This window comes from Colletotrichum phormii, assembly GCF_030913505.1.
Source record: "Colletotrichum phormii strain CBS 102054 chromosome Unknown BDP81scaffold_45, whole genome shotgun sequence".
NCBI lineage: Eukaryota > Fungi > Ascomycota > Sordariomycetes > Glomerellales > Glomerellaceae > Colletotrichum > Colletotrichum phormii.
In genome coordinates this window covers 104,075-130,894 of record NW_026851487.1, presented here as the reverse complement: position 1 = coordinate 130,894, position 26,820 = coordinate 104,075, and the positions used below count along the sequence as shown (strand labels likewise).

Here is a 26,820-nt window from a genome sequence, read left to right as displayed (position 1 = left end):
GATAACGCCAAGTGCGTCGGCGTCGTGGTGTGGGAGTTTACGGATAAGTACAGCTGGATCCCGTCCACATTTTCAGGGGCCGGGGACGCGTGCTTGTTCGATAAGGATATGAAGCCCAAGCCGGCGTATGCAGCCGTCGCGGCGGCGCTGGGAGGGGCAGCATCAGCACCGGTGGCAGCACCGGCGCCGGCGGCTGGAGCCCAGGGCGTGCTGTCGTCGGGAAGCAGTGCATTTAGTGCCGGGGCCGGGGTTGGGGCCACCGATGCCGATGCCGGGACCGAATCCGAGGCCGATGCCGACAGCGGAGCGGGGGCATCTTCAAAATCAAAGGCGAAGAGCAATGTGGAGGCAGCGACCAAGTCACCTTCCTCTTCGGGAACAGGTCGCTTCGAAGCCGTGCTGCTGATTTCGCCGCTGATAGCCACCGGTATCGGCTGGCTCTTTTGGTTGGTGATATGATCTCTAGACACTTTTTCTTGTTACTAAGCTTTTCCTGATGGCACGATTTTAATACCAATTGATATATCTCCCGGATCTTCCTCGTCCCAGACTTTTGATGTTGTCGAGAGCAAATCATTGGGAATTGACGTGCTTCGGCTGCGACGTTGCGTGTGTCAATGGGAGCCCGGTGCGCGGGTGGTGTAAGTGAGGAGATGGATGATGTCATGCTCCCTGCCGGCAACCTCCACTGATAAAAAGAGACCGGGGGGGCTGGTCAAACGATTATGTATCGGGATGATGCGATTTCAAAGCCAAGAGGGGAAAGAGAAATTCTGCCAAAAGACTGCGGTTCCCACCAATTGAGCTGTTGCAGACAATAGTTCGATTGAGCTGTGAATAGCATCACGACGTGGGAGTAATTCAACTAGCCAGAACCAGTGTTTCTGAATAGATTCATCATGGTGTACCTTAAGACACTAGTCGCCGCTGCCGCCGGCGCAGGCTTAGCCCAAGCTTCGCTCTCCGGCCTCGACAAGATCCCGCCTCTGGGCCTGGGAACATGGCTGTCCGACAAGAGCAAAGTCGCCGACGCCGTTGCCTTCGCCGTGGGCGAGGTAGGCTACAACCACATTGATGCCGCTCTCATCTACAGTAAGTCACTCTCATATTCACATGCTCCCTAGCATGCTCACGCGAGTCAAACAACTCACACGAGTCATCCATCCTCTCACCTCAAGCTCAAGATCGAGATCCCACAACTAACCACTACCCCAGGAAACGAAGACCAAACCGGCAAAGGCCTCGCCTCCTCCGGCGTCGCCCGCAAAGACATCTGGATCACCTCCAAACTCTGGAACACAGACCACCGCGCCGACCGCGCCGCCTCCGCCATCAAAAAGTCCATCTCCGACCTGGGCGTAGACTACCTCGACCTCTACCTAGTCCACTGGCCCGTCGCCTTCATCCCAGACGACCCCAACAACGCCCTCGACCGCGAGACCACCCTCGTCGACACCTGGAAGACCCTCGAAGGCTTCGTCAAGGCCAACCTGACCCGCCACATCGGCCTCTCCAACTTCGCCAAAGCCGACGTCGAGACGATCCTCAAGGCGGCGGAAATTAAGCCCTACGCCCACGAGTTTGAAACACACCCGTACCTCCAACAGCAAGAGTTCGTAGACTGGCATAAGGAGAAGGGCATCGAGGTCATCGCCTACTCCCCGCTCGCCAACACGAACCCCACCTACAGCGACGACCTGCCCGCCATCTACCAGGACAAGTTCTGGGTCGACGTCGCGGCCAAGAAGGGCGTTTCCGTCTTCCAGGCCGTGCTGGCGTGGGGTGTCCAGCGGGGCACGAGCGTGATTCCAAAGAGCACAAAGGACTCGCACATCATCTCGAACCGCAAGGCACTTGAGATTGAGTTCAGTGAGGAGGAGCTCAAGGAGATTGGCAAGCAGGATAAGAAGCATCGCTTGAGTAACCCGGGTGCCAAGTGGGGTGTCAAGCTGTTTGCCGATTTGGATGATCCTGGCAGGAATGAGCCCACGAGCGAGGAGCTTTAAGCAACTTGTGAAAATGAAATGTTGAGATTATTGAGAGCTATCTAGTGTTATCCAGTCTAGTACTCCAGGATGTATTTACGCAAATCTGTCTTGCATATCTCGCAGGTACTCTGCCTAGATAAATCCAAATTGCTGGCCGTCGATAACCGCTTCCGCTTCAGTAAATGGTACACATCGTGCTAGCCGTTTGGTCAATGGTCGGCCCGGTTGCAATGGGCATAATACTTCCTCCTAGCCCAATAAAACCCAAGCCCGACAACCCACAAAACGATCAAGATGAGCGCTTGTACGGGAGCAAAGATGGCGCCCCTCACAACCACAAGCCCACTGACCAGCGCAAAGACAATCGGGATCAGCACAAACGGCCTATACGGTCTCCGCAGCTTCGGCTCCCGAACGCGCAGGATAACCGCACCCAGAACCGTCAAAAAGAAGAACGTGTACTCGCCCAGACCGTTGAACGTCAACAGAGCGCGGAAGTTGCCGAACAGAATGTACAGCGCCGAGAGGATTGTCGAGAGCAAGAGCGCATTGAGCGGCGCGTCGGACCTTGCGTGCGCGGGTCCGGAGGATTCGTCCGTTGAGTCAGCTGGTGAGCTCTCCTCCGACTTGAAGCCCACACGGCCTACGAAGCCGAGGAACTTGGGTAGCCAGTTGAAGTTTGACGCGGCGACGGTCATACGGCCTGCGACGAAGGAGTTGCCGAGAAGGGAGCCCGCGACGACGAGGCAGATGAGGACGGCTGCGACAATGCCGAAGATCGGGCCGAGGAGGCGGTTGATGGCAGTCTGGCTGCTGTGAGTACGGGGTTTTCGTCGAGGAAGCAGATCAAGGTAAGACTTACGACTGCCACGCTGTCGGTCGCGGCCACAACATCCCAGGGAAGGAGAATGTAGTACGCTGCGTTGGCCGCGATGAAGCATAGAATGATTGTCGGCACGGCGGTGTTGATGGCGAGGGGGAGCTGGCGTGCCGGCTGCTGAAGCTCAGCAGAAACGTAGACGGCCTTGAAAGTGTGAGATAGTGTCTGCCCAGATACCGACAGGGTGGAAGAACTCACCTTATCCCAACCAGAGTACGCCCAGAGAGCACCGTACAGTGCAGCCGAGTAGTACCCAAGCATATCCCACGTACCGACCTTATTCCAGTCCAGCTCGCCGCCACCCGGCAGTGACGTCTTGCGGTTCCCGAACCAAGGCTTGTTAAACCAGTCGCGACCACCAACATCACGGTCATGGTCTGAGACTTGAAGGATGACGACGACGATTCCTGCAAGTACAACGGCAAAGATACTGGTAAATTTGGTCACGACAAACAAGTTGTTCAGGCGCGTGCTGGCCTTGGTGCTGATGGAGTTGGCACCGTTCATGACGACGAGGATCAGGATCGAAAACAGCTTGTGCGAGAGAGCGCCGGCCTGATCAGTCACCCCGCCGGCGGAGTAGATGCTCTCGACGAAGACGATGCTGAGGATAGCGAGGGTGGCCGGCATGACGGCCACAATCCAGGTCCAGGCGGCAAGGAAGCCAAAGATGTCACCGTAGATGTGCTGCAGGAAGGGTTGTACGCCGCCTATCTACAAAGTCAACACTCTCTTACCATACAGAGCCTCAGCAGGGAGTTGACTTGCCTTCACCTGGGATCGCGGTCCCCAGCTCGGCCATGGTACTCGCACCGGTCCACGCCAGAACACCACCGACAAGCCATACTACCAGCGCGGCGCCGGGTGACGGAACATTTGTATCGATGGAACCTGGAGAGGTAAACACGCCGCTGCCGATAACGATGCTGATGACAATGGCAAACGCCTCGACAGCGCCAAGGTTTTTCGAAAAGGTACCAGCCCCGCGCTCCTCGGCGATGAGCACCGGAGGGTCGGGCCCGTCAGTGCCGCCGTACTCATGATGGGGGTCTGCCAAGAGGGGCCGTTCCGCGGCGTCTTCGGATCGAGTGTTGGACGGCATCTTCCCGTTTTCGTATGGTTGCCAGTGAAGGACCGTTGCCAATTGGATGGGGAGGTCCGGATAGATGTCGAGGGAGGGAGGGACAGGGAGCTCGGGAGCTTGGAGCTTGAAGCTTGGAGCTTGGAGTCACTCAACGACCTAAACAGGGATAGCGCCGTTTGTGCCTCAGTGAGTAGTGAGCTCATCCTCAGGCGGTACGTATCTCGATCAGTAGTGGTCCAAGCGCTGATTGGAAACTCGGGTCCGCTTTTATCCTTGACCCGGGCAGCGACCCATTTTCCTCAGTCCAGACGGTCCACTTGGGCCAGCCACATCGATTGGAGGTACGTACCGAATGCCGCTCCTCCGCACCGAGAGGTTCCCATCCCGCCGTCAAACGTGGCGAATCCGGAGTCGAATCCGCCGGAGTGCAAGCCGTCGGACATGACTCCGCCGGGCTCGTGCCTATCTTGCATAGAAAGGATGAGTGCATCGGTACGGTTGTACTACGAAAGCTGGCTAGCATGGTGCAGAGCTTGTCGTCTCTCCGCTCATATCTAATGTTCCATGAAAGGAAGGGAGTCCGCTGTTCCGTGGCAAAGCCAAACAGACTTGGTATCTAGCGCGTGGAATACGCGAGGGCGCTAATTACGAATATCATTGAGCAAGTACGCAAGCACTCTAGATGAAAAGTAGGCTTGATCAACATCGTAGTATGCAACATGTTGCTCCCCGAAGATCCCCAGTGTATCGTCGAGACTCTCCACTATAGAGCCGACGGCGCGATACACATAAGGCTCCAGCTTAGCTACCGCAAGCGCGGACTGAAGAGTCACGGAAACGCCCTCCCTGGACTGTTGTGATCGCGGCAATTGGCGACCGAGCGAGCCCAGGGCGGTAGCCATGCGAACCTGCTTGTCAGACCACACACGGGTAGACGATGAGACAGAGACATCTTGGGGCTCGCTGGATGATGTCAACGGCACGGCCTCGCACGACGGGAGCGGCGAAGTCTGCTTCTGTTGAAAGAAGACGACGAAATCACCGCCATACATCTGCAGCGGCGCCCACAGCAGCCCAGATATGGTGCGCCCACCGGGGATCCCTATTTCAGGTAGCTCGGCCGGCACGTCGGATGAGACGATGACAGATTGACTCCGGTATGGCTGAATAGCCCGCACGATAGCCATCGCCTCTGCGTACGACTCCTCGCTCGGCTCGCCGAGTCGACCAATCTCTCCCGTGGTAGACATCAAAGCAAAGTCTGCGTCAAAGAGACGCAACAGATCCCGTGATGCCGCAGCGCTCTCGCCGGGCCGTTGGATTGGCTCGTGTCGTGTCCGTGATAGTTCGGCGTTGCCCAACATTGAGGCGTATGATAGCCTCTCGACAGCGCAGCCGGATGTGCTTCCAACGAATTCGCAAACTTGGCGCTTTGGTATGGATATCCGCATACCCTCGGGTCGGTAGGCGTGACAGATCACGAGACCCCATCGTCTCCCAAAGGCATTGATCGGTACGGCCATGGATGAGCGAGCATTACTGTCCTCGGCTTGAAGTTCGTCGAAGAAGGTCGGAAAATCAGCATTGAGATACGATTGGCCCAAATCTATCGGCTGAAGTTGGGGAAAAGTTTCCTTCTTGTAGACAAGCCTCGCGGGTGGCGCGTCGCGATCGTGTAAAAGCCTGAGCTGGCTCGGAAAGGGCAAGGAATGGAACTCGTCCCCGGCACGATGGGAGCCCCTGAGATGTATGCATCGATGCGATCTGCCTGATTCCTTGTCAGAAGAGTCAAGTATCATTACGGCCATGAACTCGTCAACACGATACAATACGACTCTGTCGAAGTCTGTGACCTCTTTCACCGTGGCCACGATGGTGTCGGGGACGGCCGCCAAATCTGCCATGGCAGCGAAGGACGCTTGTATCTGTGACATTATCCCAATTGCTTGCATGGTGTTGAACTCCCCGCCTTCGTTTCCGATCCTTCGAGCCATTCGAGAAGTCTTTGTGGCAACGTCAGTTGTGTGACTCTTGAGCTCCGTGAGCGAGATTGAGGCGTCGTCCGGGGGCTCGAATTCGCAAACAACCAGACTCAATCCTAGAGAGCTCCTGCTCAGGTGCACTGAGCACCAGAACTGTGCGGCTTCGCCTTCCTTCGTGAGAAGCGAGAGACTGAAGACGGCACGACCGCCAGTGCTCCTTGCAGCTCTCCCCTCCCTGAGAAAGCCTAGCCGGACGATCAGGGTCTCCACATCGTCCGGCCCAAAGATGCTCCCCAAGTCCCTCAACTCAAACAGCTCAGCCGGGGAGTATCCAGTAAACAGAACCGAGTTGTCGCTTGCGCAACTGACTTTCAGGCGGCTTACATCATCCTCGGTGAATGCTATCAGGAACCCAAAGCCTTGGATGGTATTTGACACGGGAGTCTCGGTGGTAGTCTCGACATTTCGGGATAGTTGGACATCGTCTTCGCTTGGGCGTGCAGGCTGGGCCATAGCCGGCCCGGATGACTTGAAGAAGTCGCTTTTCTAGCTTGCCTGCCGCATGTGATGTCGGTGGACAGCCGTGTTGATGCTTGTCTGAATGCTGGCGACAGAGAGTAAAGGCGAACTTTGCGCGGAGACTGCCTGCGCGTGATATGTTGGTGTAATTGGGCTTGCATCGGTCTGGCCAGGCTCATGATACCTAATAGTACATGTACACACTGGCTGATGTAGATGCTTCATGAAGGTTATCACCTGAATTCAGCGAACGGTTCCCAGGAAGACCGTGGCGACAAACCGTTTCCTTCTGCCTACGGGAATAAGTCGAGTCATGCGTGCTGGCCCGTTTGTAGCGGATATGCTAGGCGACCTCCGGAGCGTTACTCGTGAAGATTGAGGACTGGCAAAAAAAGAGAAGTGGCGGATCTAACACACGTTGAGGCCGATGAACAAAGATTCGCCTGCAGCATGTCAATCGAAGTTGAATAGAGTCGAATCGAAAACAAGTTCGCCGCCCGCACGTGGCCGTTTCCATTTCAGGAAATGTACGTAGCCTGACAATCTTATTTTTCTTCTTGCGCCTTCCAAGTTCCCGTCCCGCCTTCCCCGTTGTTATTCGCGACTGCCCGCAGCTCGTCCAGTGTGACCGGATGATTGGCGGCTTCTGACGTCACTTGTTTAGTTTTCTGGTTCTTGGACCCCGAAATGCCCGTTTTAGAATTACATAATGACCGTATTTTGATGATGGGAGAAACTGTGTCTGGTTTCGTCGAAATCCTGTTTAATATGGTGGAATTTTGGATTGGCATTTGGTAAGACGGCACAGGCACGGGTGGGTGGGTTCACGTCCGGATTACTGCGGATTATGGATACACCGGGCCACTCAAGAGTTGGTTATCATTTGGTTGTCCCAGGCTCCATCAGGTATTGTTCCAATGGGAATAAAAGACTGCTGGAAAATATCAATCGTCGCTAGCGCCCAAACCAAGAACGCCTCGCTTAATTGCAATGAAGACAATGGTTCCGTCATGTTCGTGCCGCTGCCGCTGTCGCTGTTGCCTCCCCGATGACTTCCTTCACAGCCAATTACCTAGCCGTCTCCCGTGGTTTCGTAGAACTAGGGGATATCATCAAATGCCACGTATACTTGGACCGGTTTTGCGCAGCCGATGCGCATATAGCAGTCCACAAACATTGCAGAGCGTCCATCGGCCGTCGGGTCCGTCCCTCCATTGCGGCGTGCTCGTAACCTGGCACATGTGGCAGCTGGGGGTCTCGTCTACCACACGCTTCTGTCATCAAAAGCGAATTAGTTGATGCCCTCTTCACGACTGATGGAGATGCTGGATAGAAGAAAGGAAGAAACCTACCACTTTTGAAGTGCGATCAAACGCCGCAACATTGGAATGGCGCCTTTTCCTGGTCGCTTTTGGGCTCACGGTTTGGTGTCTTTGTACCGCGGCTAGCACGTTGGTGTGGTTGGGTCGTGCTTAGTGCGGTGCGCAGTCGTCCGACATTGCACAATCTGAGGCGCTTTTCACTTTATGCACAATTTGACAAGTCTTATACAGAGGATCTCGACCACTCCGGTTGTACCGTTTCGCAGTATTTGCCCAGTAATTACAATTCAATTCAAAAGGCCGCATTCTAATCTGCAGAGTGCCAGGTTTTGATTGAATGTCTCGATTACCTAGTGGTACTCGAAAAAACCATTCATTCTCGACAATGGCTGAAGAATCCTGAAAAAAGGTGTGGCAGCAGGCATGAGACCACAGCTGAGCCCGGGTGCAATCTTAAGAGTGCCACGAAGTAAGGTGTGTCCAGCAAAGGCGTCACGGACACGTGCCTGCTGTTGGTGCAAGTACACAGTAGGTTGTGCCACTGTCATCGCTGCAGGTGGACTCATCCGTTCGCTTCTCCGAAAGTTGGGCGGCGTTTTCAAGGGACTGACTCTTTCTCTCTCTCTTTCTCTTTCCATCTCTGCTTCCGTTTCATGGCCAATAGGAAGTCTCTCCGCGTCTAAATTGTATCTTCTGATTGGCGGAAATCCCTCCGCCTCAGTTCAGGGTCAAATCTCGCCCATCCATCTCCCCCATTCTTTTGTGACAAACAGAGTTGGACCCCTCTGTGCTCCGTTGGAAAGGTCTGGACCTTTTTTTACCGGCAGCGGAAACGGACCCTTAGTGCCTGCAGGCAAAAAAAAAAAAAAAAGAAAAAGAAAGTCTCTGAGTTTGCTCCTCATTTCGTGTCTGATTACACTGAGACCAAAGAAAGTTGCGAAACACTGTGCTTTCCAAAATTCTATGTGTGTTAGCGCACTCCGTCGAATCCTGTCACACGCGTTCTGGACTAGGATTTGGTGGGTGACACGCGGTGAGCACTGATCAGTGAGCACAGAGCAAGAATGGGGGCGGAGGAGGGACTCGGATGAAAGCTTTGCTCTCTGTCCACTTTCCCATGCCCACAATCGCTTTGCCATGATCTTCCGAAAATTGCCACTTTACTTGAAATCGGAGAATCGTCAAACGCATCGATATTCAACAATGCTATGTCAAGAATTCGGTATGTTGTTGGTGATACAAGATAGTCAAAGAGTCAAGACCGTCTCGATGGTCTCTCGGGTATAATAGGAGCAACATTCCCTCCGCTTTGATAGTCGAATCATGCTGCAATTCAATCAGCCTTCCATTAAAAAAATTAAAAAAATTCACTATCTCCCCGATCAACAGCGGTAGCAGTGGCAATGGGCACACCGGTAGAATGACAGAGAATGGTGATGCTCTACTCTGTTCTGGCGAGGCCACCAGCCCGCTCCCCTATGCCTACACTCGCCACACAACGTCGAATCTGTCGAGCTTCCGCGTTCATACCACGACACCAAGTACATCACAGAGAGTATCAGCAGAGAGATGAGAGACTTCTTTGCTCTCAATGAACCATTACTGTGGATAGTGTAATCTGCAGGCAACTGTCTAGAATCCTTGAGCCAAATGTCAGATGGCCACGAAAAGGAGGCATTCTCCAGCGGGCATATGGGTCAGTGTATTCTAACTGTACAGAGTTCAAAGACGATCAACTGGAAACACCATGCTGTCCAGTCTCCAGGGAGGACCAAACTGCACTGAAGCCAGACCACCTGCGGCGCCGGGCTACACCGGCTGGGCTGGACTGCGAAACCATCCCACTCATTTCCCCTTCTGGCAGGAAGCAATGTTGACAGAGAGATGCTTACGCAAATTCACCAAGCTCTATGGACGATATCAAAAGTATTACAGGTCACATCTGACAATATATCCGTACCACCGACAGTTTGAATCACCGTGGTGTAGGAATCCAATGGGTTGCTGGAACCCACGCGATGAAGCCGCCATGAACAGGGCCTCCCGCTTCATCAAGGGCCCTCGACTCCGCCAGGACTTCAAGCGTTCCCGCTCGCCCATGGGCTCCCTTGAACACTTGCCAGTTTCAATATTAACTTCAACATGTCTTCATCTGTGAAACTAAGACCGCGAAAATGCAGTACAGAGTCTTGGTAAGTAAAAACCTCCTAGGGTTTTGATTTTGTACACTGTTGGTACCTGAAGCAAGGACAACTGGCATTGTACTCATTGATGAGCGAGTCCGTTCGAAGTTCGCATCTGAACGACTGTTCTCAGCTTCTCATTGTGAGAATCGGAAGCTGTAAACTCACTCCGTAGGCTGTACACACCTATGTTGCGTGCTGAAGTCGCATTGAATTGCTCATATGGGCAGCTGACGGATTGATCAGCTCGATCTATCCCGTCGAGTGTGGAATGGCGACAATACATTGGCCCCATAACATGGGCCCTCTTTTTCCCCTCACCACACCTGGTACATCCACCCGCGGCACATACCGCTATGTTTTTCAATGTGGTACTTCCACCCAAACCAACATTGTCAAGAATGCTGCGATGGATTCTGACGATAGTGACGCCTCTGGAGCTTCCACGGGCTCCGCGAAATCGTGTATCTTTTTGTATTACTGCCGGAAGACCTCGCTGCCGCCTGCACTACCGACTGTACGCCGGAACGATGTGATAATGCCCTCGTTCTCTTCCTCACAACCGTCTTCCGAGAGACATCCGACGTTGTTCGTAACCGTCGCCGGCCCGCTGGAGATACTGCTGCTAAAAAGGCAGCACGGGAGGTCTTCGGTCCCGACGTACGTAAGGACCTCCGGATCCCTCTCGCGATCGATGAGTACAACCACCGTATGAACGGCGTCGATACGAGTGATCAAATGCGGTCCTATTACGACTTTAGTAGACCAGTGAGGCGGGGCAGTTGGCAAGCAATTGCCTGGAACTTTCTCCTCGAAATCATCATTATCAACACGTTCCTTTTACAGTACTGGGGAAGTCCCGAGTGGCCTCGCGTTGAGAACCAGTACGAATGGCGTAGACTACTGTCTGCCCAGCTAATCCAGAGGTTTGGACCATTGGCAGAAGGTCGACGTAAGGGACGTCCGAGGAGAGCAACAGATCGAAGGAATGAAGCCGTACCATGGCAATTACACGTACGAGGTCGTAGAAATGCCAACTCCCCTTGCGTTGGCTGTAGCCTCGTATGGCAGATTAAAGAGATAAGTGGTAATATTCACACCAGACGGCCGCGGCGGAAGTACACGAGGATGGGCTGCCTCGAATGTGATGTCGCCCTATGTAACTCAGATGATTGCTGGTACAATTTCCATAACCAAAATCTCTGATATAAGGAAGTACCTATTATCAATTATGGTAATTGGGCCAAAAAGGGGCCCACATATGCAAATTGGCTCCGTCTCCGCATCTCAATGTACTGTCGCCATTCCGCACTCGATGGGATAGAGATGAGCCCTGTGGCGCTCTCTAGGTAGAGTTTGGGATCAGTGTTCAGGGGGGCAGGGTCAGGGTGGCCGCTGAGATGCCCTCGCCTTACCACCACCTCTGTGTAGCTAGCAAGGCTACAGGCACGGGGAAGCTTTCGGGTCTCGGCCTCCTCAGCACAGTTTTCAAGTGACCTCCCGCAGGGCAGCTGATCAATTGGAACCGGACACTTTATATAGAGCCATAGAGAGATCTTTTGGCTTATTAGATTGTACAGTTGGAGTTCCCTCTGAAGGATCACAGAATAGGATGACCGCTGAGATGCCCCCCCAGTGATCACTTGATTAATGTCGACGGAAAGTAGAATGGAACAGAGGAGCCGACAGACAGAGCCACAGAGGTAAACTGGAGCTGGTCAACCGTTTGAGACAGAGTTTCCCCCCGCGGACAGGGCCAGGGCCAAGACGGGTACTGAGATGTCCTCAGCCCAGCATACCCTCAACAGATCTCAACGGAACAAACTACCCCTCACGAGAGAGGCACAAAGATTTGCTGGTATTGTTAGCAACAGCATCAATAATAATAGAAGCAACAACAAATCATATGGAGAAGGGTTAGATTCACATTGTGTGATTTGTGCTTCACAAACTCTGGATGAAAACATTGCTAGCGTCGAAAACTCCCATGACATGGACAGCCTGTTTGGGAACACCGTGACAGTACCGTTCTGTATTGTGTTCGCACCGACGGACCCTGGTTGGGTCGACCAAAATATTGTGACTAAGAAGGGCGAAGGGCGAGCGCACTCGTGGCACACTCTGAGTGCCAGATACCCAGTCTGACCCGACGCCGACGCCCAGAACCGGCACCCAGGAAGTGCCAAAATGATAACAGACAGACAATTTCAGACCCTCGGCCACACTAGTGGCCATATCTTTCCATATTTTTCCCAGGCCCAATCCAAGAATGACTCCCCTTCCTGAACGCCAAATCCTACGAATCGAGACCTTGGTGTCATAATTGCAAGGCAAGATCGTAAACAACGTATCCAAGCACCCAGTAATCGTGACAAAAAAGTGACAAGAAATACAGGCTCAAGAAGAAAACGACAGCGAAGAGGACGCCGAGACTCGGTTGCTGTGCCTGAGCCCCTGCTTCCGCTGCCTCATGGCATGAATCAGGCCGCAGACATTGCAGAGAGTGCGCGGCCCGGCGGGTCCGCTACGCCACTGCGGTGTACAGGTGGCATGGCAGTTGTGGCAGACGGAGGGATCTGGCATGCTCTGTTTCTTCAGTGTGAGTAATTGTTCAGTAGGTGGCCCCCGATTGTAGACAGGGGTCGCAAGACGAATTGTGAACATGAGAAAGATGGAATTTGCCGGAGAAGTAAAGAACATTGGATGAAATCAGTGGTAACTTACTTGATTTGACTGACGGTCCATGAGATACTCGGCCGCCCCGTGTTGTTGCTTGCGACGGATCTTGCGCAAATGGCTGGGGCGTCTCACTCGTAGCAGGGCCGCCTCCTTTGACTTCTGAGAGATGGCTACCAACTCCGCCATATCTCCGGTAATGTGCTGGAAAATCTTTTGGGCGTGCAGCAGCTTTGGGTTGCCTAGCAGGGCGCCTGGCACATGACGGCCGCCATCATACGTGGTGGCACTGGTGGCTGCTCTGCTGTATCGAAGCAGGCCTTGAATGTTGCGAAGCAGGTTGTTTGCATCGCCATGGACCTGTGTAAGACAAGGGAAGCTTGGTCAGCACAAGATTGACCTGAGGTTGAAAATGACATTTCGAAGATGGCATTTTGGCAATCGCATCAGGAAGGCAGACGCACTCTCTGGATGATCTCGCTCGCTTTGAGATGGCTCAGGGACATGGGCGCCAGTGCCTCGTTGCTGCATTCATGTTCGCTGAGACGGCGTCGCGAACTCGGCACGGGCGTGACAAGATCTGCCGGGGTCCGGGCCATTGACTCTCGAAAGCTGGAAAATAGGAACGGACTCGGCCGGTTTGGGAAACGGACTGGAATTCGTCGCAGTAGGTGTGAACCAATCGTCGTGAACGCAAGAGCGGGGCGATTGCCAGTTTTGGGAATAGGAACAAATTCAGTTGATGACGTCGATCGGTGGGGGAGACAGAATCGTGTAGAGATCGAGAATCGTGAGAGGGATCGAAAACGAGGGGATGGGGCCCTCTTCGTTTATAAAGGAAATTCGAGCGTCGAAAAGAGGGGAAAGCACGGGACCGCCTTATCCTCCGTTTTGCGCCCCGGATTACGGTTTCCCTTGTCCCTCCTGTGCCTGCCCCAACGCTGCACGGCTTTGACGAATAAAACGGTGATTGACAAGCAAACGCAATAATACGGCCGGCCCGGCTGAGACGGAAGGTTTTCTGGAGCTGAGATGAAGCAAGGGGATTGGACGGTTTGCGTACCCGTACACACCGTGGCAGCTGCAAGGGCATTGTTGATCCAAAACGGAGATTTCTGTATCCGTAAGTTGCATGTTGCCATGTTGTAGACATGGGAAACGCAGACTTTTCGATCCGTCGCCCGAGAACTCGATGTGCAACTATCACCACTCGCTGAGTATCACAGACGATGGGAATTTGTGTCGCTTTTCACTTTCCGATCTGCGGTCAACTCCGATGGCGAACAATGTTCTGTAAGGAGCACAGTCGACCTTGTTGTCAGATCTGGGGGCGAGACGGTGATTTCCGTTTCGGTGCAACCCCGAGTGGCGGTTAGAGGGAGGTGTTGCGGATTTGAACTGTAGAGATTGGTGCCCAAATTGAAGCCTTGTCCTCGTGCTCCAATATTGCAGAATTGCCTAGTGAACCTTTGCAATGATTGTCCAAAGTGTTTGAGCCCGTCTCTTGTCCCTTTCGTGTGGTCTCCGTTGCCGTAAGGCCCGAGCAAGACGGCGCTGTTTGATGTAAGGAGGGCCTCCTTGGTGCGATGCGTTCGGAGCAGCTGGACGACAGAATCAGCCAAACTTCAAAGCTGTCGAGGCGGGAGTAGAAGGTGTTCGCTGCGATGACTACAGTTATGAAGTGATGCTCAGTCTGCTCCATTACCAGACAGTCAGTGTCATGGCGAGCAGTTTGTAGGAACTTCTAATCAATGAACGAAAGACACGATGTGTTTGGATCACGTGAGGAGGCTCTCAATTTCAGGAGGCAGGTACGGTAGGCATAGCATCAGGGAAGGACCCGAGACGTCCAGTCCTTCCTCGCGGCCCTCGTGGAAGGTCCAAGATACAAACATGGCAGTAGCAATTCGGTTTACCTCCTTCCTTCCTTCTTTGCGTCCGTCGCTAACGCGTTCCTTCCCTTGTCTGAAGGTCTCCCATCTACCCCTATCTCGAATCATCGACCTCGACGAACATCCTTTCGAAACCTCTTCCCCGACGCGTCCTTGCCTGAGAACGACATCGAATCAATATCATACCATACTGCCCACTGGGTTCAACATTCGATAGCTATGTCTCTCTTCGTCCTATCCCATGTATGTGGTCGCGAATCCGAACGAAGAAAACTACCGACGGTGGCAGCAGCACCCAGTCCAGTTCACACTGGTAAATGGCGCTGTATGACCTGCAAGGAACCCACATTCTCGCGCCACTGCGGTGACTGTCAATCCAACTGGTTTTGCAGCACTAAGTGTCAGAGGGAGAAAGCCCACAACATCGATGCTGCCAACTACATGGCCCTGTGCCCCGCGAAGCACAAACGACTAGATACCCACCACTACCTCGCCGAATCCCTCAGAGCCGGTACCTGCGAGCCTCCCACGGACCCGCAAACACGAGAAGACTTCGGATTCGATCTATGCCGCTATGGAAATAAGCAAGAGGAACGCCTCCTGTGGGCGACATACAAATGCCTTGGCTGTTTCTTCGGCCTCGACAGCGTCGTTATCTAGGGGTGGATGATTGCCAGGGGCAAGACATTACTCGCCGAGATGATCAAGAAGAAATTTTCCAACGTTCGCCTTATTACGAAGGATGTATACACCTGGTGGTTCCGTCACAATATCTGGGTCATCCTACCCGAGGACAGCAGAAAGGGATATGCCATGACGACCCATAACAATCTCGTCTGGGAATGCGCCATAATGTCGCGAGTCTCCTGTCAGATCCTGAATAGTTGGGACAGAGATGAAGGAAGTTGGTGGACTGGGCACACCGTTGACTACATGACAGCCCGCATACGGGAAGCTATCCGGCCGGTGGAGGAAGTAGAGCAAGGGATCTACGAAGCTTCGAGTGACACCTTAAGTGACGACCGTTCGAGTAAGGACTCCTCAAGAGACGATGACCCGATTGACGCTCCCTCGAGTGACGATAGCATGGCAGCGTGACGCGGATGGCTTCAGTCTTAAGAAACCAACCGCCTGCGCGATAAGTCTGTTGGAAGCAGCCAAGCCTACACCAACAGGAGTCAGGGCATGATTACTTTGAAGCAAGATGTTCAGGTAATAGCGGATAGCTACAGATACTAGAATCCAGAAGCCATGAACGTTTACACAATGATCTATGTTGCCAAGAGGCACATTGCGTTACGTTGGTTCTGAACCAACTCCAGGCAGCTGGTGACCGGAGGTTATCATGACAATCCTTCTATAAAGGAGGGGCTCCACTAGTAGGGCAGTCTGTGGAAAATCTTCACGGGAACTCACCAACACAGGTATGGCCGTCCAAACAGGCCCAAAACTCCATGTATTTCATTCCTGACCACATCTCTAGGCTTCCTGGGATGATACTCTGCTGTGCCGCTCATAGTGCTGTGTGGTGGAGACAAACGGCCAGCTGCATATGGTGCCAGACCTCCAATCTCTCCGTTTGTCGACAAAAGGGGTGAGACGACGAGAAAGGGTCGGATTCCCCTTTTGATAGCCTGCCCATTTGCTCTCAAAGACGGCCTTGCTCGCAGTCGAAGCTTCACGTGAGTGAATCCCACACGGCCATTACCTCCAGCCCTCCCCTTCTATCATCTCGACTACTTCTTTCCCTTCCATACTATCTCACCTTACCTTCATCTCGCACTTCATCCACCATCATCATACACATAATCTGCAGCAGAAAAGGATTGCTCTTCGCTCAGACTCAACCTTGCTATCTCATTGCTGACCGTCCAGTTGACAACAGACGATCACCCATACCAACAACATCATGGCCCAAGTCAACCCCGACAAGTCCACCGCCGAGATTCTCCTCAAGGACATCTCCGACAAGAAGGTCCCCACCGACGAGCAGACCATCAAGGACTTCGGCTTCGACCGCTGCATCACCCCCAAGGGCCAGCAGAAGCTTCTCTCCGTCTACGCCCTCCTCATGACCGGCCTCGACCCGGCCATCACCCCGCTCAGCTCCAGGAGTGGGCCGCCGAGGGAGACTTCAAGCTCGGAAAGCACATAGTGGCCGCATTCGCCGCCGTCAAGGACAACAAGCACGCCAACACCATCACCTGGTGCGACTACAACCAGTACATCTGGAACCCCAAGGACGTCGACTCGGAGCTCGGCGCCCTCGGCGAGGAGACCATGGGCGCCATGGCTGGTGCTGCCACCGACGAGGAGTACATGGCTCGCATCCCCGTCTTTCTGGCGGGCCAGACGCGTCTCCGCCAGAAGAAGGAGGCTCTCGAGGCCAAGGGCGAGTATGTCCGCACCGTTCGCGGCATGCGCTTCACATCTCTGCCTAATGTGGACCCGAATGGACCTCCCGCCGCTGGTCATATGATCTTCTGCCCTGATGGCTTCAATGGTGTGCCCGTCAGCGAGGTTGCTCGCCAGTTTCAGGGTATGCCTGGTGTGGTCAGTTTTTCTTTGCTGACTTTCAAGGGTCGTAGCTGACGTGTATCCGCATAGACCGTCCGCTTCCCTCCTCGCGGCTGAGCCGACCCCGGGAGCACTCAGTCAGCTTGTCGCCAATTGAGATGGAAGGATTTGCCTTGCCTATTGACGATGGGCTGAAAGGAAACTTGTGGAAGTTTAGCTAGTCTTTGAGAGTTGCCTCTCAACAGCGATTCAACAATACCATTCAGTGGCCACAACCCTTGTTCCCCGATGGGCCTTTGCTAGATCATGATTGTGTGACTTGAGCATCAAAGCCACTCGTGTTTGTTCCAATTAGGAGGGATGTAATTATTCTGGTTGACAATGAATTGGCTTGGATCTTGTATGGAACAAGCCAATCGATGCAAAGAAAGCATCGGCATCATAGATTTAGATAAATAACCCATCTTATTGTCGATGAAGTAAGTCTCACCATTCACCAGAAGCACACGCAACTACATATTGAGACCCAACTACAGATCCAGGCCAACACCACACTGAAACCCAACAACACAGAAAGCGATTGATTAGCAGGCAGACACCATGACGTACCAGACCAAGTACGATCAGATCCTCGACGAGAAGGTAGTCGAAAGCCCCGAAAACATATCACCACAGCAGCCAACTCCCAAGAACCAGACCTTTCCCAACGAGAAGGAAGTCAAGCCCGCGCACAGCTTTCTCCACAGAGCGATGGTACTGACAGAACTTCCGCAGATTCCCCAAGACTTGCCCACTATGCAGACCTGGTCCTTCACCCGCTGCAGAACCTACGACCACGCCTACAACCTGCTCCGCATTTACCAGACCCTTCTCGTCGACCTCGATTTCACTCCACGTGAGATCGAGGACTGGCTTGCGCAGGGCCATCTCGGTCGCAACATCGTGATGCACTTTGAGGGCAACCTAGGAAAGATTCCCGAGCACCGGATGACGTGGTTGATGGCGCACCTCTGGATCTGGGGCTTGGATCCCGACACCGCGCTCGGGGCCGACGTGCCGATCTTCAAGTTCTCGGACGAGGGTAGGAAGTATCTGGGACAGTTTGAAGCTCCTGTGGAGTGGGCGGGCATGCTTACTCTCGAGATCGAGTCCGCCATGGAGTGGGAGCTCGAGATCGCTAGGTCGCTTGCTCGTGTGCAGGCCGCAGCGGAACCGAAGGGATTTTTGGAGACTTTGATTCTGGGGAAGGAGAAGGAGGAGCCTTTGAAGTATGAGCGGTGTTTCGCCAGACAACTGGAGAGAGTTGTACTTAAGCTTGAAATGGCGGCAGAAGATTGCAGAGATGTGGTATCAGTCCCCTCGGATGGAGTGGATGAAGAGATGAGATGGTAGAAGCGAGTTCAGAAACTGTTAGTCGAGTTTATAGATCTATTTGATGAATCGATATCGCGTCCATTCCGCGTTTGTTTCTTGACTTACAGCAGCGTGGCGCTTAGTGCATGTCGCGGGGCGGAATTGGCCGTTACCGAAGAGCAAGGGAAGGCGAGAGGTATCATCCTGGACGAGGTTTGAGCATTGTGAACTTGTGGGAATGGGATTGTGGATGGTCGTCCTCGATGATAGAATATCTGTTGGAGGGGGGTGGAGGGCCGGATCTGTATAGCGGGGTGGACGTGGTGGGGGATTCGATGCTGTGGGCGATTGAGGCCGACACTGGACCTGGTGCGTGCTGCGAAGTAATCGCGTTCGTTTGATGGTTTCGCCTTGGACAGCTTGCTCAATTGGCCATCGTCGTTCGAGAAGTTATGGGATCTGGACCACATGGCGACGAGGTTGATGGAGAGAGGTAAAGGAGTGACGCGGTTGGTGGGGCTTATGTAAGTGAAGCTGCCAACGGCAACCGCGGGAAGGAGCCAGTCTCGACTGCCTTCCTCAGCGCCGACGTCCGGGAGAAACACAGGGAAGGAAGGAGTGAAGATGAATCAGGTGCCTTCCAGTATAGTTTCACTATCTGAAGCTCACGATCATCGCGGTCACGTCGTACGTTCCATTGGGAATCTTCCTCGCGCCAGGTTCATCTCTGATTAACAGTATCTCAATGTCTATGCCTGCTGTACTATTAAGACGACCGATTCTCCTTCTCCAAGCACAATCGTATGGCAATACGTGCCGCATCGAAACCCAGCCATCACATCTCTATTTCCAAGTTCAATCTGCCACATCAGAGCCAGCAGTCGAAGTGCATCGTCGGGAATAAAGTAGTGGTGGTGCGGGGTTCGTTCAGTTCGGTAGCCATGAGCACTGTGGAGTTTCAACGTCAGCTACGTTCTCATCTTTAGGAAGTTATTCGGACTCACATCTGTGTGTACCTTCTCATGCTAATGTCGAGCAATTTCCCTCATAGTGTTGAGAGAATGATCTTGCCACTATCGTCAAGCATTCAAGAGTACCAATCGAAGTCGTCACCAGGGCGCTTGTTGGCATCATAGTACTCTTTCAACTCCTTCGCAGCACGCGCAGCCTTGGCCTCGCTCACAAAGTCCTCGGGATCCCAGATATACTGGTTCTCAAGGAACCACTTGTAATCACCCTGGTAATCCTCAGAGCCCAGCAACGTCTCGAACTTGCCCTTGATCTCCTCCGCGACGTTCTTCAGACCATCTTCATGGTGAAGCCACTCATGGAGCTCCTCAGGCTTGACATCAAAGTCCTCGAGGATGGTGCGGTAGACATTGTACAGCTTGCTCTGGTCGAGAGTGATGTAGCACCGCGAGAAGCCGTAGTCGGCCTTGACCTGCGCGTTGGTGGGGATCTCGTCGTCCTGGATGGAGGCGAGGAGGTCGTGGGCCGTGGTGCGCTTGGCGTTCTTGTTGCGCTTAGCGGGGGGCTTGTTCTTGGTGGTGTTCTTGTTCTTGCTTCCCTTGAAGCGGCCGGCACCCATCATGGGCTTCTTGCAGGCGGGCTTGGGCTTGCGGGTGGTGGTGGCCTTCTTGGGGGAGGCCTTCTTGGGGGCGGCCTTGCGGGCGGCCGGCTTCTTCTTCTCGGGAGAGGGCTTCGAGGGCTTCGAGTCTGGGAGCTTTTTTCGGGCGGGACGGTAGGGGGCAGGGTCCTCGGTGGTAGTCTCGGGGATTGTCTCGAGGACGGTCGCGGGGTTGATCTCCTTGGCGCTCATCTTTGTCAGTCTTTGTTGATACAGGTAAGGTGAAGACAAGTGGTGATGATTCTGCAAGTTTGTAAGGGAAACTGCCAGAATGAGGATGTGAAGGAAAAAGATTTCAAGACAGACGATGAAAAGGAAAAGGATTGATGACAGGAGGAAGGACCGAGATGGACGTCTATCAAAGATCTCTTTGTAGGCGGGGGGAAGGAAATGAAATACTCACCAGTGATGATCCAATCGGTTTGGGGGTCCTGGAAGCTTACCTTCAGCTTCATTTGGCCGGGCGACTTTAACACACTCAGGCAATGTGAAGAGTAACCCAGAGTGGGCCCTCCACCCCGTGACTTCATGAAAACTGCCTGCCCATGTTGGTCACCAGTCGATGCGCATACGGTCTTGGAATACTATAGAGACAATGAGAAGTGAGGGTGGACGGCAGCATATCTCATATAAATGCAGTTGTATGTTGTCTACTATACTCAACAAGAGGGACTGAGATGTCTCCTGCGACTCCTGCGACTCCTGCGACCAGAGTTTTCGACGGAGTCGAACATTTCACTTCCTTAGTTGAGGAATCCAACAAGTAACGCCGCCTTTCTCGCCTTTTATATGAACTGAAAGATAGAGGCTATCCAGCCTCACTCCTTCCATCCAACCTCACACCCAACCCCAGAAGCATCAAACGCCAAAAACGCAATCTTCTTAACCCACCTATCCACCCCAAACAACCACCGCCAATTCTCCTCTCTCACACTCCGCTCATGCTTCTTTGGCAAAAACCGTCTCGCCTGCTCCAACTCAACCTCCAACGCCCACTCGATCTGCGCAACAATATACCGTTCCCAAGCCTGTGGCCACTTGCCCCTCAAAAACTCCCTATCATCCTCCGAGAACTCAAAACAGGGCATGTCGTGGTTGGGCGTCTGGCCGCACCAGACGTGGCTATGATTCTTCACCCACTTGCGCCGCTCTCTCGAAATCTTGTCCTCGACGTAGGCGTTTTCGACCATCAGGTGCGCGATGCGGTAGCCTAGGCATCTGTTCGCTTTCCATTTGTAGAGTTCGGTGGGGGTGACGCCTAGATCGAGAACAAGGGTGTTGTAGACGCCAAGCAGGGCTTTGGCGTCTTTGAGGGTCTGGCACCGCGTAAAGTACCACTCCTTGAGGACGTGGATGTCCTTGGGGAGTTCGGTTGCCGGCTGGCGGTCGTGGAGGAATCCGAGCTCGGCGAGCGTGGTCGTGGTCGCCGTTGTGGTTGGGGTAAGTGTGCTGTTAGTAGTATCCATCTCGTCAGTTTGCTGCTTGCCCACTTGGTGTGTTTTTTTCTTTTCTGCAAGGGGGAGTGTCTAGTTACTGGTTTGTAGTTGTGTGTTGTGTTGAACTCTCGCCGAGAAGTCGTAATTGTTGTGGAAAGTTCTGGCTTAACTAGTCATCTCAGACACACACCGTCGGAAACATTGGCATTGCTGCTGGGAACAAGCGAGATCAAACTTGCAAAGCCAAGCAAAGAACTTCCAAAGTCACCGCCGGCAATTTTGCTGCAAGTTCCCCTCTGGTCGGAGACATGGTGTCTGGGGTCTTCAAAGGACTGACTGTGCAGAACAAGCGAACTTGACCTGCTTTGTTGCCCCTCGCTGGGAACGAACCTCTCACCAGTCACCACCTCGGCACGGAAGGTTACTCTAGCGAAGCTCAATAATCGCGTCTGGATGCCTTCGAGGGGCATCCTATCATCATGTTTGTCTATTGATATGCAGCTGATGCGCATCAAATCGTGTAGCCAGCTATACCGCCCAACAGAGTCTAGTAACTCCAGCCGGGTCGTTGCAGTGATGCATTCCCAGCCAGCCATGCGGGTTATCTCATGTACGTTGTTCAACAATTGCACCCAGATCTTTTTCCACCGCCATTGCGGTCCGTCCCAATTCCTGCTTGCTAAGCGGGTATGATCCGCGATCCTCCTCCTCGTGTCCCGTTGCTCATTGCTCATCATGCTACACCCTTATTCTCCAGTATCTTGCTCAGCTCCTTCAGTCGCACGGGTTTCGTCAGGAAAAGATCGATGCCGCTCGCAAACGCTTCTTGCTGCGCGTTGGCAGATGCTAGTCCCGTGAGTGCGATGATCAGACAGCGTGATAAGTTCTCCTTCGACTCAATGGCACGGATCCGTCGTGTGGCCTCAAATCCGTCCATCACAGGCATCGAGATGTCCATCAAGATGCAATGGTACTCGCCCGCCGATTGCCGGAACGCATCCAATGCTTCTTGGCCGTCTCTTGCGTTTTGGTAATCATGCCCCAGTCTCGCCATGTACGTCGCCAACATCTTGAGGTTGAGCGGGTTGTCGTCAACCATAAGAAACTTGGGCCGATCCTTAGACTTCTTCGGTCTGTGGGGTAGTCGCGGGGTGTCAGGACCATCGGGGGTTAGTGTTTTGGGCCGCTCTTCCGGTGTGTCCGGTAAGGCAATGTCCTCTGGTCTGAGTTCCGTATCCTCCTCCTTCACAACTTCATTGTCCATGCTGGTACTGTGCAGTCTTTCGGCGGCACTCCTTGGCAACTGTTCCAAATCTGCAGGAACATCTTCTACCGGGGAAACGTCGGAAAGTGCCTCGGTACTTCCGGCCTCCGCAAGTCCGTCCAGAGCCGGCCCTGTCGGCGTGTCACCACCTGTGTCCGATGGTTCTGGGCTGGCCAAGGACAGCATCGTAGGAGTGGGTATCGCTCGTTCTTGTATTTTGGTCCATCGCTTGAAACTGAGCAATAGGACCTTGGCGAGCTTTCTCGGACCGATGCTGCGGGAACAGATGTCAGTTTATAGTTGGTCAATTGATTCGTCAGTGTTGAGACTCACGGCTGGGAGATAAACTCGAAGACGATGCGATGGCCGGTAAATCGTGCCGAGGTAGCCAGTTGGCGCGCAATAAGGGCGTTCCGGCAAATCACCACGACAGGCGTGGTTATGAGACCCAACCGGCGCTCCATCAGAAGCTGCTCCAGCTGTTTTTCCCTGGACAAGACCAAGTCGGGAAGAAGTTGCTGCGGAGATGGGACGGACTGGTCAATAATATGCATATTAAGCCACTCCCTGCAGAGGTGTGTGACCAGAGCTCCTTCGCTGGGGCTGTTGCTGGCTAGGTCGTCGGGCATTTTGACGCCATAGTCTTGAGGGAATCCGATCATCTTGACTCTGAGGCCCCGGAGCTCGCTAACAGATGCCCGGAAAGCATCGATAGTGCTTCCTTGATCCTCTGTGTCGGCGACCGTTGGTGGTGCTGGGTCGGCGCACAGTAAGGGAAGCTGAACCCTCACTTTCGTTCCTTGTCCGAGCTTGCTCCAGACTTGGATAGATCCACGCAGCTTGGAAACTATCTGTTTCACCAAGCTCAGGCCTAGACCGGCTCCGGCAGACAGGGAGTCCTCCTGGGCGAAGGGGGCGAATAAATGATGCTGAAGATATTCCGGGCTAATGCCGCGCCCGGAATCTACTACGTCAATCTGAACGATGGCCCTTTTGGACGGTGCATCAGTGCGCTGTGGAAGCTGGGTGACATTGACGTTGACGAATCCCTTGTGCGTGTACTTGAGCGAATTTCCTAGGAGATTCATGATAATTCGCCTCAAAGCGCCCGGCTGCGTATGGAAAGCCCAAGAGATTGCGGGGAAAATGTCAAAGGTGACGGATACATCGCCGAGGATGAGTTGCAGGTCCCCTAGTTTGTTTGTTCGCGTCGCCATTTCTTCCATTGCTTGCATACTGTCAAGCCTGCGTATGGCAGTGGTATCGGCGTGCTCTGCCGGTCTGTTGCCCGCAAGTTGTGCCACAGACACGCGTTGGTAGCTAAAGCCGGCGCAGACGCTCTCCACAACTTCTTCAGACAGAACATCGACTTCGACATTTGATGTAATGCTCATCATGCCAGCTTCGATGGTAATTTTCTGATCCCGAGCTCTCAGGCCTCGCTCGCCGAGCGCAAGAGAATTCCGTCGCTGCTTCGAAGGCCCGATGAAGTTATTAATCTTGCTCCAGTCCAGAAGGTGGTCTATGGTTTCCAAGAGTGTGCGGCCACAGTTCTCGATCGAGACAAGTGTCTCTCCTTGAAAGGCGTCCATGGTGGTGTCGTGCATCAACTCTGCGCCAAGAATTATGCCGTGGAGCGGCGAGCGTAGCTCATGGGAAAGCGAGCTCAACAAGTCCGTCTTCGCCTTGTCGACTAACATCGAGCTGACGTGGTCGACCTCTGACATGACAACTGATGCAAAAGCACGTAAATAGCTGAGCTCACCTTCGATGGTAAGGACTCGGGTCGGAGTCTTGGTGCAGGCGAATCCGCCTGCATACCAACGTTGCTTTTGTATGTCCCACAAAGGTATAATGGCCATGCTTCGAGTCCCGGAAAACAGACCGCTAAGCGTTTTCCCTTCGTTTCGTCTGGAGTAGGCATTGCTTCGTTTCCTGCTGGAGATAGTTCGGTGTTGTTCCTCCTGGGCTGTCCCCATGATGTACTCTCGGAACTCCTGAAGTGGTGTCTCTGACTGGGCGCCATGGTCGTCGCCGGAATGGTCGCTAGATTGAATAGAGCCGTTCTCGTCAAAGTTGAAAATTTTGCCTTCTGGATACCTTCGTAACAGTTTCGAAAGGAACCTCTCAGAAACGGAGTTGTGGCTCAAGGAAGGTAGATTTCCGTCCACGCTCGAGATAGACGAGCTCGAGAAGCCAAGGACTGAGCAAAGGTTCTCATCCTGGTCGCCATCGCTGCTCAACCTAGTCCCTCCGTCTAAACCTGGACTAATCTGCTCGTCACTAGAGGAGGAAGATGAGCCGCGGCCTCTGGAAGTTCTCGTGTGAGAGGCTTTGGGGGCAGCGAGCCCTCCAAAAGACCCGATGCTGGCGTCCACAAATAGCACGCTCTCGACTTCTATAGCTTCCCGGACAATGTTGGCTGCCTTGGAGAAAATGCGTCGAATTTGTGCTGTGTGTGTATCGACATCTTCGTGTGAAACGCCATCTGATCCGAATCGAAGATTGTCCAGAGAGGTACCAGACGCAGATGGTAATGCTGGGTCTTGATGCGGTTGAGGAAGAGGCCGAGTGTCTGCCGCCGGTGAGACTGGCTGAGCCTCGGCTGCTTGAGCTTTGGGCTGTGTCGCGTTCTGTATCGCAGCAGTAGACGACTGATTTTGCCTTGTCAAAAAAGCTTGATAAGCCACCATCTCTTTATGCTGTTCAATATTTTGCTGATTCTTGTTTAGGGCTCCCTCGAAAGATGGGTGGTCGTCGAACGAGTCAACGTTATTCTTTTGTCGCCATCCCGACATAGTACTCTTGCCCTCGATGAAGCTACCAACACCACGGACCATTCTGTCGGCACGTCGGTGATCATCCCTGTTCCGTCTGGCGTCCAAATAGTTCAAGATAACTTTCGAAATATCCTGCATGAGTTGAGTGGACACATCGTCAAACTTCTCGCGCGAGGTGTCTCCGTACACACTGAAGACGCCAATGTGTATACCGCTTTGGGAACGAATCGGCACTCCGGCATAAAACCGGCATTGCGGCGTGTTGAGACAAAATGCTCGCTGCGAGGTCCTTGGATCTGCGGAAAGGTCGGGAATAACTGTGACAGGTAGCAGATGGGGTCCCGAAGGATGTTGGTCGTCAAGATGATCCGAAACTGAGAGGATGAGCTCGCAGATACCGGATGATCGTGGGATGGCAGTACCGCACAGTAGCAACTGGTCAATATCGCCGCGTTGGGATTCGGGAGGGTTGGTGTTGGGAGTCAGGGCTAGTGACTGCGTAGCTTCAGCAATAACGTACTGATATTTGCTGTCGAAGAGGGATATCATGGCCCGGGTCGCATTCAGACGTAAAGCGCCAAGCTCAGCGAAAGACGTGAGTGCCGCATCGGGACATGATCGAAGTTCCGAGGATGGCTTAAGATTGTTGGGGTCGTTGTAGACTGTATGTGCGATCAAGGAAGAGTCATATCTGTAGAGTCGGTTAGGGATTTTAATAATAAGATAAGCGTAGATTACGTTGACGAGAAGTCTCCGAGGCCCTGAAAGAGGCATTTTGGGGCGCGGACCTGAACGTCTCCCTCTCGCGACGACCCTCGGAGACGGCCTTGGCCGGCGGGGTGTTGACCATGGCCGGCAGCGTGAATCTCTCTCACGGGAGAGAGGCCGGCTGCTCGTTGGCCGAGTATGCTCGGTTGCGCAATAGTCGTCGAGAGGCAAGCCTTTCTGACCGCGGGCAAGAAATCGACCTACGTTGTTTACGTCAACTTGAGTCAAGTCTTGCGACCCATAGGGTTTCTACGAGATGATCATGTCAGAAAATTTTACCCCCGAGACAGACTTCTCAGTGGTTGTCGGGAAAGGCAGGGGAGGAAGAGCATCTACACCAACCGCACGCAAATGGGGGCGGGAATGAGGTTGAAAATACACACAGTGCCCCTCCCTCCCTCTCTCTCGATGGACTGGCCGAGGGCCCTCGTGAGTGTGTGGCCTTGCGTCACCTCGCATATCGTGAGGTGCTCGAGGCATGCGGCTGGAGGGAGGTAATAGGTACAGATGTGTACGTAGTAGGGCATAGTAGTAAGGAAGTCGAGGCTG

The 26,820-nt window shown here is 53.5% G+C and overlaps 10 protein-coding genes across 10 annotated transcripts; 4 read left to right on the top strand and 6 right to left on the bottom strand.

The window, feature by feature from the left end:
• Positions 1 to 899: 899 nt before the first annotated feature.
• Positions 900 to 2,006, top strand: BDP81DRAFT_466607 (aldo/keto reductase; the record flags this gene model as incomplete). Its single annotated transcript, XM_060594412.1, has 2 exons — positions 900 to 1,092; positions 1,216 to 2,006. The coding sequence occupies 2 exons, from the start codon at positions 900 to 902 to the stop codon at positions 2,004 to 2,006; spliced, it is 984 nt and encodes a 327-aa protein (XP_060437692.1).
• Positions 2,007 to 2,102: 96 nt separating this feature from the next.
• On the bottom strand, positions 2,103 to 4,281 carry BDP81DRAFT_511501 (solute carrier family 7 protein). Its single transcript, XM_060595769.1, has 4 exons — positions 3,637 to 4,281; positions 3,067 to 3,578; positions 2,851 to 3,012; positions 2,103 to 2,794 (listed from the first exon to the last, which is right to left on the bottom strand). Exons 1-4 carry the CDS (start codon positions 3,968 to 3,970, stop codon positions 2,198 to 2,200), a joined length of 1,605 nt encoding a protein of 534 aa, XP_060437691.1. The 5' UTR covers positions 3,971 to 4,281; the 3' UTR covers positions 2,103 to 2,197.
• Positions 4,282 to 4,593: 312 nt separating this feature from the next.
• Positions 4,594 to 6,447, bottom strand: BDP81DRAFT_400971 (uncharacterized protein; the record flags this gene model as incomplete). Its single annotated transcript, XM_060588763.1, has 1 exon — positions 4,594 to 6,447. The coding sequence occupies one exon, from the start codon at positions 6,445 to 6,447 to the stop codon at positions 4,594 to 4,596; it is 1,854 nt and encodes a 617-aa protein (XP_060437690.1).
• A 5,908-nt stretch (positions 6,448 to 12,355) lies between these two features.
• On the bottom strand, positions 12,356 to 13,395 carry BDP81DRAFT_387584 (uncharacterized protein; the record flags this gene model as incomplete). The annotated part of the gene is made up of 3 exons (XM_060587032.1): positions 13,099 to 13,395; positions 12,683 to 12,994; positions 12,356 to 12,550 (listed from the first exon to the last, which is right to left on the bottom strand). The coding sequence occupies exons 1-3, from the start codon at positions 13,231 to 13,233 to the stop codon at positions 12,356 to 12,358; spliced, it is 642 nt and encodes a 213-aa protein (XP_060437689.1). The 5' UTR covers positions 13,234 to 13,395.
• A 1,146-nt stretch (positions 13,396 to 14,541) lies between these two features.
• BDP81DRAFT_172967 (uncharacterized protein) lies at positions 14,542 to 15,377 on the top strand. Its single transcript, XM_060582181.1, has one exon. It carries the CDS (start codon positions 14,746 to 14,748, stop codon positions 15,184 to 15,186), a length of 441 nt encoding a protein of 146 aa, XP_060437688.1. The 5' UTR covers positions 14,542 to 14,745; the 3' UTR covers positions 15,187 to 15,377.
• Positions 15,378 to 16,345: 968 nt separating this feature from the next.
• Positions 16,346 to 17,160, top strand: BDP81DRAFT_411880 (uncharacterized protein; the record flags this gene model as incomplete). The annotated part of the gene is made up of 3 exons (XM_060589180.1): positions 16,346 to 16,640; positions 16,682 to 17,079; positions 17,134 to 17,160. The coding sequence occupies exons 1-3, from the start codon at positions 16,436 to 16,438 to the stop codon at positions 17,158 to 17,160; spliced, it is 630 nt and encodes a 209-aa protein (XP_060437687.1). The 5' UTR covers positions 16,346 to 16,435.
• A 342-nt stretch (positions 17,161 to 17,502) lies between these two features.
• BDP81DRAFT_476884 (uncharacterized protein) lies at positions 17,503 to 18,435 on the top strand (the record flags this gene model as incomplete). The annotated part of the gene is made up of 1 exon (XM_060594796.1): positions 17,503 to 18,435. The coding sequence occupies exon 1, from the start codon at positions 17,644 to 17,646 to the stop codon at positions 18,433 to 18,435; it is 792 nt and encodes a 263-aa protein (XP_060437686.1). The 5' UTR covers positions 17,503 to 17,643.
• A 1,048-nt stretch (positions 18,436 to 19,483) lies between these two features.
• BDP81DRAFT_400967 (uncharacterized protein) lies at positions 19,484 to 20,215 on the bottom strand (the record flags this gene model as incomplete). Its single annotated transcript, XM_060588762.1, has 1 exon — positions 19,484 to 20,215. The coding sequence occupies one exon, from the start codon at positions 20,213 to 20,215 to the stop codon at positions 19,484 to 19,486; it is 732 nt and encodes a 243-aa protein (XP_060437685.1).
• Positions 20,216 to 20,841: 626 nt separating this feature from the next.
• BDP81DRAFT_400966 (uncharacterized protein) lies at positions 20,842 to 21,489 on the bottom strand (the record flags this gene model as incomplete). Its single annotated transcript, XM_060588761.1, has 1 exon — positions 20,842 to 21,489. The coding sequence occupies one exon, from the start codon at positions 21,487 to 21,489 to the stop codon at positions 20,842 to 20,844; it is 648 nt and encodes a 215-aa protein (XP_060437684.1).
• Positions 21,490 to 22,172: 683 nt separating this feature from the next.
• On the bottom strand, positions 22,173 to 26,479 carry BDP81DRAFT_172935 (hsp90-like protein). Its single transcript, XM_060582180.1, has 2 exons — positions 23,057 to 26,479; positions 22,173 to 22,997 (listed from the first exon to the last, which is right to left on the bottom strand). Exons 1-2 carry the CDS (start codon positions 26,275 to 26,277, stop codon positions 22,193 to 22,195), a joined length of 4,026 nt encoding a protein of 1,341 aa, XP_060437683.1. The 5' UTR covers positions 26,278 to 26,479; the 3' UTR covers positions 22,173 to 22,192.
• Between the last annotated feature and the right edge of the window lie 341 nt (positions 26,480 to 26,820).